Raw genomic sequence first — 16,929 nt, forward strand, 5'->3', positions numbered from 1 at the left:
GTGTTCTACTGCAGTAAAAGTTGAGAACTATTACTGTTGAAAGTTACATGTTCATGCTTGATAAGGGCTTGTTTGTCTAGTGTATTGAAAGTGTGTTTAATTTGCTCTGTTACAGTGGTCAAGATTAAAGGTGCCCCCTCCATTGAAAGTAGTTCAAATACACAAAGTTACTTAATTATAGAAAGTTTCAATTACTCTTGCTATTCAAGTGAAATTCTGTATAATATTGGGTTCCTCTTGTGTATTAAAAGTGCATATTAAAGGTGTAACAGGATCAACAGTTTGTCTATTGTGCTCATGCTAGATAACGATTAATAGAAAGACCACTATCTATGAAAACAATAGTGTGTTTCGCTATCTGTTATATTTATGCAAATAGTTTGTTCTGATCTGTTAGTTCGAACCTTAACATGAACATACTGTATTCAGGTGCCAGAGTTCATTGCACTCACGTGTGGCTAAGTATAGGTTGTGATTGTCCGTTAAAGTTACTCATACCTATTTTCTTCAACAAGAATGTCAGTCATTCTCATGCCTAATTAGGGTGGCGACCGTTTTCTTTATTCTTTGAACTGTGTAGATAGGTAAAATATTGTTTATTACCGTTTAAATATTTACGTAATTCTGACTTTCAAGAGCGTGCCGAGACCACAAATTTCAGGCATTACTTCTCACCACGGACAACGCACTGGCCGAGAACATTCACTTGGTGACCGACAGCAGCGGCGCTTGCGTAGAGCTGTAAGTGCTAATGGACAAGCAACACTGCGTGAAATAACCATAGAAGTCACCGTAGCACGTAAGACGAACGTATTCTTTAGGATAGTGCATCGAAATTTGGCATTAATGGGCTATGGTAGCAGACAACCGACGCAAGAGCCTTTGCTAACGGTACGACATCGCTTGCAGCACCTCTTCTGAGCGCGTGACCATGTCGGTTGGACTCTAGACGAGTGGAGAACCGTGTCCTGGTCAGTTCCGATTTCAGTTGGTAAGACCTGATGGTAGGGTTCGAGTGTAGCGCAGACACCACGGAGCCATGCGCCAAAGATGTCAACAGGCGCTGTGCAATCTGGTGTTGGTTCCACAACGGTGTGGGCTGTTCTTACGTGGGATGGATTTGGTCCTCTGGTCCAATTGAACCAATCATAGACTAAATGGTGAAGTTCGGCCACTTGGAGACCACTGTTCCCAAACAACGGTGGAACTCTTACGGATGACAATGTGCCGAATCACTGGACCATAACTGTTCGCGATTAGACTGAAGAACATTCTGGACAGATCGGGTGAATGAACTGGCCACCCAGATCGCCCGACATGACCCCCATCGAACATTTATGGGACATAAATCGTGCACCGGCAACACTTCTGCAACTATGGACGGCTATAGAGGCACCGTGGCTCAATGTTTCTACAGGGGACTTATAAAGACTTGCTGAGTCCATACGACGTAGAGTTATTGCACTACACCGGGCAAAATAAGGTTCGACACGATATGAGGAGGTGTGCCATGACTTTTGTCACTTCAGTGTACTTTTAAAACACGTGGATAAACGAATTTTGTTCTCACATTACAGACCGTTACCATCCCTTTCCCTACCCACAGTGTGGGAGGGATAAATTAGTGACGGGCAACCGTCATGTAATCAGCTAGTAATTTTTTAAGATAGATACGTTTCTTAACAAATAAAAAATTATCCTTTGTTGCTGATTTGTCGTCAAGCAAGGCTTGTCGCCGAGGACCTTATATACCATGTAGAGTTGAACTAAAGTGTTTCATTCACGTCAGTGCTTCAGCGGGAAACTTTACGAGGGCAAAATACGACGTCGGGCCTTCTCATTAAGTCCTCTCCGCTACGGCCCGACATTACACCGGCGATAACATTAATCCAGGATGTACCATGCACACGATGCTAAGGAGGGTGCGAAGCTCCCTTGATAGTTCGTGGAATGCTTGCTAACTTATCACTAATATGCTGTCATAGTTCTCAGATATCTAACACGCCTCCATATCTATACGTACGGTAATTTCCAGCGTTGTACGATTTATGAGAAGGAAGTATTCAGCACTTCTTTTTTTTATTTTCTTGCATCACAACATGATGAACGTTACCTGTAGGCATGCTTGTGTATCTTGTACCGCACCTTATTTAGATGCACAAGAGCCTATAGCCTCTGAGAAGGCAATAAAGAGAAGCCGGAAAGCTTTATGTTTCTCGTGCGACCTAACTACCGCTATGAACAGCGCAATAACGCGTGATGTGATTCGCTGTGCTCGGAGTTTCCGGGTATTACGAGTCCGGCCGTCTACGCTGAAAACACGATTAGGAGTTGTGCCTTATACTCTCTCTCTGCCTTAGTGCAGACGCCCATTCCTGGACGATATGTTACAATTCCAGCACCGAAAACAAGGAAAAAACTTCTGTATGTAGGCTTGTGTCTTACGAAGACATAATGGCACGGGGCCAAGGATAAGATAAAAAGAGCCACCCGGGAAGAAAATACACGCGAATGCAGCCTAACTTCTTTGGGCAGTTAGTTTATTGCACACAGGAGGTCGTCGTAGACAGATCGGCGTTCACATTTATTGAATAAAATACTGATACACAAGGGCAAAGACATTTTTCTTAGCTGCAAAATACTGACGCAAATTTTATTAGGTTGGTGCATAAGTTTGGATCGTTTTCCATAAGTTCAATTAATACAGCAATAAACGTAACAGAAACTTTAGTCATCAAGGATATAATCTCATTAACTATTTACTGCAAAAAGGTGGGAATTTAAGGAGATGGGACCTGGATAAACTGAAAGAACCAGAGGTTGTACAGAGTTTCAGGGAGAGCATAAGGGAACAATTGACAGGAATTGGGGCAAAGAAATACAGTTGAAGAAGAATGCGTAGCTTTGAGGAATGAAATAGTGAAGGCAGCAGAGGATCAAGTAGGTAAAAAGACAAAAGCTACTAGAAATCCTTGGATAACAGAAGAGATACTGAATTTAATTGATGAAAGGAGAAAATACAAAAATGCAGTAAGTGAAGCAGGCAAAAAGGAATACAAACGTCTCAAAAATGAGATCGACAGGAAGTGCAAAATGGCTAAGCAGGGATGGCTAGAGGACAAATGTAACGATGTAGAGGCTTATCTCACGAGGAGTAAGATGGATACTGCCTACAGGAAAATTAAAGAGACCTTTGGAGAAAAGAGAACCACTTGCATGAATACCAAGAGCTCAGATGGAAACCCAGTTCTAAGCAAAGAAGGGAAAGCAGAAAGGTGGAAGGAGTATATAGAGGGTCTATACAAGGGCGATGTTCTTGAGGACAATATTATGGAAACGGAAGAGGATGTAGATGAAGATGAAATGGGAGATATGATACTGCGTGAAGAGTTTGACAGAGCACTGAAAGACCTGAGTCGAAACAAGGCCCCCGGAGTAGACAACATTCCATTAGAACTACTGACAGCCTTGGGAGAGCCAGTCCTGACAAAACTCTACCATCTGGTGAGCAAGATGTATGAGACAGGCGAAATACCCTCAGACTTCAAGAAGAATATAATAATTCCAATCCCAAAGAAAGCAGGTGCTGACAGATCTGAAAATTACCGAACAATCAGTTTAATAAGTCACAGCTGCAAAATACTAACGCGAAGTCTTTACAGACGTATGGAAAAACTGGTAGAAGCTGACATCGGGGAAGGTCAGTTTGGATTCCGTAGAAATGTTCGAACACGTGAGGCAATACTGACCCTACGACTTATCTTAGAAGAAAGATTAAGGAAAGGCAAACCTATGTTTCTAGCATTTGTAGACTTAGAGAAAGCTTTTGACAGTGTCGACTGGAATACTCTCTTTCAAATTCTGAAGGCGGCAGGGGTAAAATACAGGGAGCGAAAGGCTATTTACAATTTGTACAGAAACCAGATGGCAGTTATAAGAGTCGAGGCACATGAAAGGGAAGCAGTGGTTTGGAAGGGAGTGAGACAGGTTGTAGCCTCTCACCGATGCTATTCAATCTGTATATTGAGCAAGCAGTAAAGGAAACAAAAGAAAAGTTCGGAGTAGATATTAAAATCCATGGAGAAGAAATAAAAACTTTGAGGTTCGTCGATGACATTGTAAATCTGTCAGAGACAGCAAAGGACTTGGAAGAGCAGTTGAACGGAATGGACAGTGTCTTGAAAGGAGGATATAAGATGAACATCAACAAAAGCAAAATGAGGATAATGAAATGTAGTCGAATTAAGTCGGGTGATGCTGAGGGAATTAGATTAGCAAATGAGACACTTAAAGTAGTAAAGGAGTTTTGCTATTTGGGGAGCAAAATAACTGATGATGGTCAAAGAAGAGAGGATATAAAATGTAGACTGGAAATGGCAAGGAAAGTGATTGTGAAGAAGAGAAATTTGTTAACATCGAGTATAGATTTAAGTATTTGTATGGCGTGTGGCCATGTATGGAAGTGAAACATGGGCGATAAATATTTTAGACAAGAAGAGAATAGAAGCTTTTGAAATGTGGTGCTACAGAAGAATGCTGAAGATTAGATGGGTAGATCACTTAACTAATGAGGAGGTATTGAATAGAACTGGGGAGGAGTTTGTGGCACAACTTGACTAGAAGAAGGGATCGGTTGGTAGGACATGTTCTGAGACATCAAGGGATCACCAATTTAGTACTGGAGGGCAGCGTAGAGGGTAAAAATCGTAGAGGGAGACCAAGAGATGAATACACTAAGCAGATGCAGAAGGATGTAGGCTGCAGTAGGTACTGGGAGATTAAGCTTGCACAGGATAGAGTAGCATGGAGAGCTGCATCAAAGCAGTCCCAGGACTGAAGACCACAACAACAACAACAACAACAACAACAACTATTGACAACAGTCTGCCAACGCTGGGTTTACTTTTCGATTCTTCGACTGTAGGAATCACGTGATTTTGAGGCGAGGAGCTCTTCGAGCCATGTTCCGAGCGCGTTTTCACCGGAAAGGAAGTTTCTTGACGGTTGTTCCATAGAGAGCGGAAAGGGTGAACATTTGAGATCAGGTGAGTAAGATGGGTGCGAAACGACTTCCCAACTCATCTCCTGTATACGGTTTTTTCTCGGTCTAGTAGGATGCGGGCTGGCGTTACCGTGGAGTAGCATCACCCCGCGCACCCCGCGCAGCCTTCCTGGTCATTGTTTTTGCACAGCGTCTGCAAGACAACTCAGTTGTTGAGAATTAATGTGTGCAGTGATGGCCAGACCTCGGAGAAGCAATTCGTATCACACCACACACTCGCTGTGATGCATAACATTATCTTTTGTGGATGCGCGCGGGTCTTCGTACGGGGAGTTCCTGCTTTCTTTGGGCTCAACCATTCCTTTCATTTCCATACATTAGCATAAAGACACCATATCTCATCACCAGTAATGATACGGGACAGGAATGGTCGGTGTTGTTCATGAGACAATTGATGACGAGCAAGCAGAGATGCACTTATAGCCACCCACTGATTTCTGTGATTTTGGCTTAGAGCATGCGGTACTCATACACCCGATTTTTGAACCTTCCCCATCGCATGCAAATGTCGCACGGTGTTGGAATGATCACAGTTCATCACATCCGCCAGTTCTCTGTTACACTGACGTGGATCATTGTCGATTAATGCGTTTAAAAGATCTTTATCAAACCCTGGAAGTCTTCCTGAACGTGAAGAGTCACTAATATCAAAACGATCCTCATTAAGACGATAAGCCCTTTTCTTGCCATGCTCTGTCCACTGGAACTAACGTCATACACGGCGAAAACGTTTTTGCCTGCCTCCGCTGCTGTCACCCCTTTATTGAATTCAAACAACAGAATACGTCGGCAATGTTGCGATGTCTCCACTTCGCGCCCCATTTTCTAGCGTCCACAGCTTCAGTATCTCCGAATGGCAAAATGACAATATGTAATTTCGAATAGCAACAGTGAACTACGAATAAAAATGACAATTAATAAATAAACCCAAACCAACCGGATACCAGTTCGCAAAACAAAAACGCTACGAACTTATGCACCAGCCTAGTACACAGAATAACGGAAAAACTGGTAGAAGCGGACCTCGGTGAAGATAATTTTGGGTTCCGGAAAAATGAAGGAACATGCGACGCCATACCGATCCTAAGATTTATCTCAGGAGATGAACTGAAGAAAAGCAAACCTACGTTCATAACATTTGTAGATTCAGAGAAAGCTTTCAATAACGTTGACTGGAATACGAGTTTTTAAATTGTGAAGGTAGAGGGAAAATATAGCAAGTAAAAAAATAATTGCAACTCCTAAAGAAACGAGACTGCAGTTGCATTCAGACACGAAGGCATGAGAATGGAGTGAGACAGAATTGTAGGCTCTCCCCAATGTTATTGTGTTAAGAAAGCAAGGAGAAATTTGGAAACAGATCTGAAGTTGAGTGATAAGAAATAAAAAGTTTATGGTTTCAAAAAAATGGTTCTGAGCAGTATGGGACTTAACATCTGAGGTCATCAGTCCCCTAGAACTTAGAACTACTTAAACCTAACTAACCTAAGGACATCACACACATCCATGCCCGAGGCAGGATTCGAACCTGCGACCGTAGCGGTAGCGCGGTTCCAGACTGAAGCGGCTAGAACCGCTCGGCCACAGCGGCCGGGGTTTATGGTTTGTCAGTGGCATTATAATTCTATCATAGGTGACAAATGACTTGGAAGAGCAGTTGAGCGGAATGGATAGTGTCTTTGAAGAGAGGTTATGAGAAGAATTTCAACAAAAGTAAAAGAAGGGTAATACAATATACTTTGAATTAAATAATGCCGATGATGGCGTTAGAGATTAGGAAATGAGACACTAAACGTAATACACAGCCGAAAAAAAAGTTAGCACACCTCGGAAGAAGACGCCGATTTTGACCCGATGACGGCATATGCCACCTGGAGGATAACAGATGTACTGGTAACGGTTTCAACGTCGTCCGCCAGCAGATAGCGTAGTGATATAGTTACCACAGTTGTGTCTACCCTTTCAATAGGGAATGCTCGCAGTTAGAAGGCTCAGTGTGGTGGGTGCAAACGTGTGAAGCAAGAACGAAACCACGCCACGTGCCACAGAGGCGCACTCGTGCTTCTTACAGCCAAGTGAGCGAGTGTGAGAGGGTCCATTCTGTGGCCTTCCCAGTGGCGGAATCGTCGTTTCGGATAATTGTTACACAAACTGGACGTGCTGCGTTAGCTGTGCAACGATGTTGGTATCATGGTCACAAGAGCATTCTCACATCCGTAGACGAGGTTCTGAACGTACACACAGCACAAACGCTCTCCAGGATTGTCATATTGAAAAAGCAGCAGTGGCAAATCGTACAGCTAGCACAGCACAAAAAACAGGGCTTTCGAGCCCAGAAGTGTCAACATTGTCGCAGACTGGGTACTAGCAGTCGGACTACTGGCCCGCACACCTAACCCGTCTTCCGCTCAGGCCACAGCATCGACGTGCACGGCTTGACTGGTGGCGTCAGAAGATCGCTTCGAAGATGGCCTGGCGCGCCGTGGTCTCCACCGATGAAAACACATTCTGCCTGCATGTAAGTGATGGTCGTTTGCACGTACGACGTGGACCTGGTGAGCGCTCCGTCATAGAGTGCATTCGTCCGATACACACTGGCCCCAACCCACATCTTATGGCTTAGGGTGCAATAAGCTACAACTCTCGTTCACCTTTGGTGTTTGTGGAGGGAACGCTAACTACCTCTCGGTACGTGCGGAATATCATTAGATCTGTTCTTTCGCGCTCTTGCAACAGGAAGGTGATACGTTGTTTCTGCATGATAACGCTCGCCCAAACACTGCTCGTGAATTAACGTACTCTGCAGCACGATCTCCGGACTTGTCTCCAGTCGAGCATGAGGGGTATGTGGTGGGATGAGAAGTGACTCGTGCAACACGTCAACCAACAGCTCTTATAAAACTTCGTGAACAGGTCGAGCAGGCGTGGAGTAACGTATCCCAGTACAGCATTTGCCATGTGCACTACCGACTGGATGCCACAGTCAGCTCCTGCCTGCATTGCCGCCCGTCGAGACTACACCGTGTACTAATATGGGTGTTTCAGCATGGGTTGATACATATGCGGTACCCGAGAAACGCCTGTGCTATTGATCTGTAAATGTAATCATTTCATATACTCCATATGCACCGTTCCTACATTAAATCTTGAGTGAATCGGAAACCTATAAAAGGGTGTACTATTTTTTTCCCAGTAGTGGACTTGTTTTTTGTCACTTGGGCAGAAAAGTAACTTATGATGGTGGAAGCAGAAAGGATATAAAGTGTAGAGTTTAAAATAGCAAGGAAAGCGCTTCTGAAAAAAAAAAACAGTAAATTGTTAGCTTCCAATATGTAGTTTTAAGTGTTAGGAAGTCCTTTCTGAAGGTGTTTGTATGGAGTGTAGCTTTTTATGGAACTGTAGCATGGACAATAAGCAGTTCACACAAGAGGACAATAGAAGCTTTTGAAGTGTGGGGCTAGAAAAGAATGTTGAAATTAGATGAACAGACCCACTAACTAACGTGTAGCTACTGATTCGAATCAATTTTGTAACAATCAGGAGTCTAAATATTCGAACCAAGTTCGGAAATTACACTAACAAGCACGATGTCCCAACACTCTCTGGTGGTAGACTAACTCTCTAATTTACACGATTTCGGTACAGACTGTAAATTTTGATAGCTAAACGCAGAATGCCTCCATGATATTAACCTAATGCCTGCTGAACACAAACCGCAAATTACATGATGTTCATAAAATGAATTCTAGCCTTCGATTGACTTATAACATGATATTTACGTTACGGTATCTAAAATGAGAATCGCTGAGTCCTCGCACGCCACGCCTTTTTGTTGATCATAGATTACATTTTGTTGAAGTATAGGCTTATTACATTTTAGATAGTAATACAAAAATAATTAAAATTAAAAAGAACCAGCACAGAACACGCAGTGACGTAAGACTGTTTAACTAATATCCGTGTAACTAGACTATATCATAAATTATAGGTTCTAGTTCACTGATTTGATGGTACATAGGGATTCCAAAAGCCCGCCAAAAGTTTCAAGAAATAGAAATTTTATAATTTGAATAACTAACAAACTAAGACGTTATTTTAACGAAAGTAGGCATTTTTGGAATCAGAGAAATCAGGGCCGCAAATCTATAGTAACGAATTTTGAAAATAATCGTATTCTAAGATTAGAACTTTTTGGAACACGAAATGTTTGAATACGAATGCTTTTTAATGTAGGAAGTTTTCGAAAAGAGTAAAACGATTGTTAAAAATGGGGGCAAGAGTTTTCTAATGAGCTACATCGATTAAGAAATAAACATTTTGCTTAAGGAAAGTTTCATCTTCTGCTTTTCGTGTGTGTTACGTGATGAATATTCCTCTAAATTTTTGAGTAAGAAGCAAACCTACTATTACTTACCGTCAACAGACTGAAAGCTATCCAGTGAACAATAAGTTTTACTGAAATATTGAATGAATAAGAAATTAGCTATTTCGTGCAGCTATTGTAAATTTATTACCAATGAAAACATATCAGAACAGAAAAAAAATAATTTCGACGTCAGGAGTGATATAATAACAAGTAATATAGCCCCCCTTTCCTCAGTTAAGTGTAGATGTTGAGGTCGTTAGAGACGGAGGACAAACTCGGATAGGGGAAGGAAATCCGTGGTGAACCGTTTGAATGAAACCGTAGCTTCATTTGCCTTATGCAGTTTAAAGAAATACAAAAACCTAAATCTGGATGGTCCTCCATGGACCGTCCTCCCGATGCGTATTCTGATAGTTATGTTTTAATGCATAGAAGATTGGAACATTAATATGTGAAGTACATCTTCTTCGTATTGACCGTTCTAGTTGCTCAGACGGCGTCCGATGACCGTGGACGAAGGTCAATAAAATGACGAACTCAGGAGGGAACGAGTATGGAGGTTAATGTTGCAACACCCGGTCTTTTCGAATAAAGTGGTACCTTTATGAGCGGACATAGTATTATACACACCAACTAAGCCTAACTCGGGGCAGTGGCTGATGGGGGCGACCGTAAAGGCATTTCTCATTTACAGTCGCTCCCATCAGCCATCAGCCATCGCGCAAATATTACGGTACAGGACGTCGTGGAATACTGAGATAGGTAAAGAAAACAGTAAATAACTTTTTAACGAATTCATAATGATTTTACCTGACACAGCGAAGATTTGTATTTTATGAATAGAAGTCCGGCAGTCATCTGTACTTCGGTTTTTATTATCTACGCGTATTTCGGAGCGAAAGGTCCTTAATCAGTGGTTACAAGTTTCACTCGAAGATTATCGCTCTCTTCGAGATTCAACAGCCCATATGACCAACGTTCGCCTGCATCAGTTTGTTGTAGCGATATATTTGCAATGAAAATCAAACTACGTAGAGGAATTTCACCAGGGACTGACAGTAAAGAAGATATTCACAACATGCCGATGTGACTGCTTCACCATGTAACACTTTAGCTAGATTTCTTTTATCCCTTAACGCTGTGGAACAACGATGGCCCGGCTCAGCTAGTCCTATTGCGAATTTTTTGACTTACCGAGCGATAAACCTCAACAGACTTCACTTAATGATCCCGACAATAAATAGACGATCGACTTTAAATGGCGCCAGATTCAATAACATAACATCTGCGCGGTCAAATGTAACTGATGATAGATGTGGGTATTCTATATAGGCAGGAGCCTCTTCCCTGATTCCGTTACGCGCAAGTCGTAAACGCTCGTACAAAAACTCTCAGTCAACTTGGCAACAGGTTGCGCTGCAACGTTTGGCTGCGACTCGCCGCTAGTTAATACTTAGCCCCAATGGTTTGTGCCTGAAACAACCACTTCAATAATTTTTTTTGGAAGCATCAATGCTTTTCGCATGAAACCATTGGTGCTACTGCAAGACAGAGACTTCTAGTGGCAGACTGATGTACTTCTACGCACATAGTGCATTGTAGCAGTCAGTCACAGCTTCCGAAGCAACAGTCGACGCGGAAATTGTGCTCCGTACTTGTAGGAGAGTCTGACATGCAGTTCTTTTAATAGTGGCCATATTGAGGAGGTCATTGGTAGTGAAAGTAAATATATCTAAGTTAATGTAAGATAAATTTGAGTCCGTACTATTGCTACTATTGCTTTTATGAGTATTATGGAAATGGAACCACTGGGGCAGAATCTAGTTCTGATACAAAATTTATTAAATTTTACATCCATTTTTGCTCGTTATTTAGGATTATAATTTGTTTTTGGCTTTATGAGTTCATGGACGTTTCCAGATGTGTTATTTTGTCTACGAAAAATGCGAATTTGCCTTCAAGTATGGGTGGTTTAAGTCTGTATGCCTCAGTTGTTCGATAGTGAAACCACCTCCTTAGCACAACTTATTGTTTCCGTTTGCCAATTTAAAGATTAATTTCGTGAAGAATTTTCCATTTATATTCCAAAACGCTACCGCATTCTTCAAACCAATTGTCTGTTTACTTTTTGCCAATTTCGTCTAGTAGTAAGTACTTACTATGACAATAAAGATTAATTATGTAAAAAAAATAAATTATATTTTTTCACAGCGTTGGGTCTCAAGGATTAGAACTAGTTACATTCATGCCACTACTCCAGATCAACCCGAGCACCGAGTGTGACACTTTCAAGAGCGACGCTGGGAGATGACTCCCAACTTTGCGGAAGGCGTCGAACCCAATTAACATCGGGACAATCAACAACGAGAGGCCACAGTCGACCGAGGCTTAGCACCAGGTTAGTAAAGCAACAGATGGAGGACGGTAAACCGTAAGCTTCTCTTCTCTTCATTTTACTACCAATTTTTGCAAACTGCTGCAGCACGAAGATATACTACAAAGAACAATGCTAAATAGGCTTAAATTAGTCAATACCTAATTATAATATCGATGGAACGTTAACTCTCAAGTAAAATAGTAATGCAAACGTTATTGCTACTTCAGCTATATCGATAATAATATAATAATTCACCGTAGTAAGCAAAAATCTTTAGTAAGCCATAACTAAATAACATCTTTCTTAACTCTTTAGAATGTCTGTCTTATATGATAGTGGTCTACCTTACCATATTATATACATTCTCCCAGTAGTCCAGTGTAATGAGCTGAAATGTTGTGAGCATGGACCAAAGGAAGTTGTCGAAACTCGTGTAACCATGGTTAGGGTTTTCGCCGACTTGAACACAGAAGTATCCTGCCGGACAGTGCCTGAAAAAGCAGAATACAAACGGATTCAGACGTTACATCACATATATCATTGAATATTGTTAAAAATGTAATTTTGTGTAAGCGAGTAATAGCAAATTAAACATTCTCGTGAATTTTTGCTTATTTTTTCCCCTGAGTTTCGATTAGTAAACTTATTTAAAAAAATGTTCAAATGAGTGTGAATTCCTAAGGGACCAAATTGCTGAGGACATCGGCCCCTACTTAAACTAACTTAGGCTAAGGACAACACACACACCCATGCCTGAGAGAGGACTCGAACCTCCGGCGGGAGGGGGAAAATTATTTCAAAAGGGCTTAGCGTTCCTGTTGAAAACGTGGAAAAAGCATTCGAACTGTTTCAATGAAGCAAAGGAAACTTATCTTCCATGATAAGCGCAAACCTTACTATGCAACACTTTGGTCGCGTACTACGTAAGCGACGGAAGCGACCGACAGCGCGTGACAGTTTCAGGCGACAAAACACAACCGCAGGTGTAGTTACGGAAGTGTCCTACGTGCGCGACATCTGTGTCGCTGCCTGTCTCCCGCTGCAACTGACGACGTTTGAATTCAAACGTGTTTGAATCTTGTCGCTGCAGCACGTTGTGTTCTCGGCAAAGCAGTGGAGCAGACGCGACAGCAGCTGTGAAATACTTATCATCCGATTTTAAGAAAACTATTTGGTGAAAAAAATTGATTATTCCGCATCTTATAGCTTGGTATCTTTAAACGATAAAGGTCTGAATTTATTTTCGTTATTCGTCGTAGTTAGTGTGCTGCACGAAATTGAGTACATGGCTGCACGAAATTTTTAACAACTTGCAGAGATAAAATCACATTGCGTAGACTTTTCGTATAGTTCATTTAAGGCCGTACATTAGTGCGTATGAAATGTAACCAATACATCTAAATTGTATTTAAAGTTGAGAGCGGAATGACATCTCTTTTCATTCTTGAGATACTGGTTGCTATATCCGCGGACGGGTCGCTCGTGGCGCGTCCGAACCTTTCTCGCGCTTCGGGAATCAAGTGGTCGTAAAAATCGTCGTATTAAGATATACTGTAGAGCCGACGATTTTTGGAAATGACAGCACGCAGAAAGGACTATTTTATCGTATGATTAACACTCGATACGTTTTTGTAGATGCGTGAGCAGAGCGAAAACAAGACTCCTTATAAATTACACCATGCGATTTTGTCCGAATTTTCATAACCAAACAAAAGGAGAGCAACAGGTGAAAGGGGTATCAAAGTGATCAGCATGAGGTCTACTTATGCATGAAAATATTTAACTGCTTGAAAGTAATCAGGGTAATTAACGAGAACTTAATTATGAAGCTGAGGAAAAATTAAAATATTTCACGAAAAGCTGCTGCCAAGCTACGTAAATGAAGCGTCAAAAATTTGATTTGTTCAAGGCCTAGCTATTTTGCACATAAAAAGATTCATTGGCGTGGTATTTAAATTTCAAAAAAACTTCCTTCGAATCAAGTACATTAGGAAAGCAAAACGAGGGGTCAGTAAGATCATGCTTTCTGAATAAAACTTGAAATAAAAAATTAAAGAAATGAGTCAAATATTTTATGAAATGATTTGTGTAAAAGAAATAAGTAGACCAGAGAAACGATCTACGTGCCTTTGAATGATACTCGAAATCATGAAGAAAATGAGGTGCACCAAACGTTTTCCTAATATTTTCTATTTCATACTTTTAGACAAATCATTACACAAAATATTTTACTTTCTTTTCAAAAATTTTGTATGTTTTACTTTTACAGACTATTTAGATTAACTGAAACGCTTGGCCTTAACACTGACTGCTGATGAATTACATTCGTAACATCAAATATCTGTAAAATTTCAAGGTTCATTGTAATTTATTAGGAATTTAATGTGTGTGATATACTGGGATACGTATGTATACACTTAAAGATCAAGTTCTTTGACAAGTCCTTAAAAACATACTTAGCGATGCAGTGTAAACAGTGTACATAAAAACTAGTATAGAGAATTGTAACTGAGTTGGTTAAAATATAAGTAGTACTTGGTATCGCACACGCGTATATTACGTGGCAGGTATTCACGCTCTGTAACGTTACCGCTACACCACAACTAGCAGCGAAGTTTGGTCGTCAAACTGTATGTTTATGTATGTAATTAGGGTAGTCAGTCATGTAGTCAGTCATTCTTCTGCATTTATTGGCTGTTAAAAGTTCTTGATCACGTAAAATAGATTTGTATATAATTTATTGATGAGATAGTCGAATGCTCCTCCGCTCATTCACGTGTATTCGAAGAATTTGTCTGGTGATCTTTGTAGTTGATGATATTTATGAAATTCTCCATGGAGATTCCTCCCTTTGTAAATTTCATGCACAGTATTCCTTTTCGCTTTATTTTCTTAAGTAAACATAAGTCTGTAGCCTTACCCTCCAACTACAGTATTCTACGGAAACAGCTGGTTGGCTCTAAGCAGCTAGCTTGCAGCGCGATACGTTCGCTCGCACGCAGGACGCCCAAGGTATCCGCCCTGTGCTACTGCCTGTCGCTGGAGTGTCGCGTATCCAGAAGTCGCTCGCTGTCGGAGGCTTCTGTCGCTCACGTAGGACACGGCCTTAGGTATTTAACGCCCTTAATAGCTGTATGACAAAGTGATTACCCCATTAATTCCCACACCTGTACTTCGAAACTTTTTAAAATCCTTTACACTTCCTTCAGAACGCAGTGAGCGTCCTCCTACAGAACAAGTGAAGCGCTTATCGCACAAGGCTGTGGTAATTTCAAAGAAAGGCCTCCTCAGCAGACAGTGTGGAACACGCCCCGGTGCGATCTCTCCTTGCATTCATTTGTATTTATTTTCTGGCCCCAGTGCGGTGTTACAATGCACATTCAGCGATAAAATTTCGTCCTTCAGCAAATAAATGTATGCAATAAGCATCCAGTCTGCAGAACCTGCTAAAAAGTGCACAACAGCTGGATTACAAATTCTTGTACAACTTCCGCATTCATCGTTGTGAGTTGGAGAATCTTGGGAAATTTTGCGACTCCGTTTGAAATAGTTGTTGGAGACTTTAGAGTCAGTGACGTATGCAATGGTCAAAAACAAGAGGTCAAAGACGTTGGCTCAACAGTAAACATGGGAACCTTCATTTCAGCATCAGCTTCATATGTTGTTCTTATTCTTTCTTTAAAATTTTCCTTACAAACTTCTGGACGATGCATCTTCATCCTTGTACAAAGAAAATGTTTTATTACTTGCTATTTAAAGAACGTGAAATACAGGTTCTAGCAAAAAGAAAAACAAAGAAAGAAAAATATTACAATTTTAATGTCTTAAACCATCTAAATGGTCCAGCTCCATAGCTGAGTTGGCAGGGTCTCTGGCTACCGTGTGGAAGCCCTGGCTTCAGTTGCAGATACTATAATGGACTTTTTTCCGTGCGAAGGCTGGAACAGGATAAAACGAAACTCGAAAAATCGTCTTTGGAGATAAGATTTCCGAGCGCTGTTGAGTACAAAGCATTTCACTCATGTTATCATTGTTGTCCGAAACTGAGTGCATAGTGTAAAATTTTTGTTATGCGGTTAATATTTTCGTTTTTATTTAAATTCTATTTGTATTATCATTTTGACATGTTGGTTAACAAATATCATAATTTTTTGATAAAAAGATTTATTTTTTATTTTTTTTTATTACTGATCGCATGAAAATATGAGTGTTAAAATAAAATTAGCAAAAAACGCGAAACATCAAACAGAAAAGAAAATATTTTTTTTATTTATACAGAATTAACAGTATTATTGATGTATATACATATTCTTTTAAAATTAAGGCTTTTCGCAAGATTGCTTTAAACTATAACCTCTTTTCAAGCAATTAGTAACTAAAAAAATGGTTCAAATGGCTCTGAGCACTATGGGACTCAAGTTTTGAGGTCATCAGTCCCCTAGAACTTAGAACTACATAAACCTAACTAACCTAAAGACATCACACACATCCATGCCCGAGGCAGGATTCGAACCTGCGACCGTAGCGGTCGCGCGGTTCCAGACTGTAGTGCCTAGAACCGCTCGGCCACTTCAGCCGGCAATTAGCAATTAAAAGCTGAAACATTATGTTTAATAGTATTTATGATTCAATATTTGTTGAATAACATTTCCATTTGATAATAAATATATTATTTAAATAAAAGTAGAAAAAATTTATGCATCCGAGATTAGAACTAGAGACCTTACGATTAAAAAATTATTTACTTTACTCTCTTGGCTACCGACTATTTTTTACTAAATTTTCTATTGAATTCAGGTTCAATGAATAATTGGGTTTTACAGTTGTTAATGCATAGTTTAACGGTTATCATTATAGCCTTCAAATTATTTACATTAAACAAGGAATTAATAATAATAATAATAATAATAATAATAATAATAATAATAATAATAATAATAAGTACGTGTGGATAAGCAAGCCATTAATGTTTATTTTTCCCTGGGCGGGAGGTCTGATATTGAAATGTGGACGCATGGACGCAAAATGGTTAGTTATGACTCTCATCAATTAGCAAACGGAGTGATGTGTTTGTCGGAAGACTGTTTGGCACAAATAACACTCTGAAGTGGGTACATATTATGA

At 40.5% G+C, this 16,929-nt stretch overlaps 1 protein-coding gene across 1 annotated transcript in view; it reads right to left on the reverse strand.

Annotated features, from left to right (window-relative positions):
* The window catches only part of LOC124798172 (sodium channel protein 60E-like), a 290,757-nt gene that overhangs the window by 239,814 nt on the left and 34,014 nt on the right, over positions 1-16,929 (reverse strand). The window contains exon 5 of the mRNA XM_047261456.1: positions 12,155-12,296. Within this exon, the coding sequence (XP_047117412.1) occupies positions 12,155-12,296 (142 nt within the window). The remainder of the gene's footprint in view (positions 1-12,154; positions 12,297-16,929) is intronic.

The sequence above is a fragment of the Schistocerca piceifrons genome, chromosome 5, assembly GCF_021461385.2.
Source record: "Schistocerca piceifrons isolate TAMUIC-IGC-003096 chromosome 5, iqSchPice1.1, whole genome shotgun sequence".
In the NCBI taxonomy this organism is placed as follows: domain Eukaryota; kingdom Metazoa; phylum Arthropoda; class Insecta; order Orthoptera; family Acrididae; genus Schistocerca; species Schistocerca piceifrons.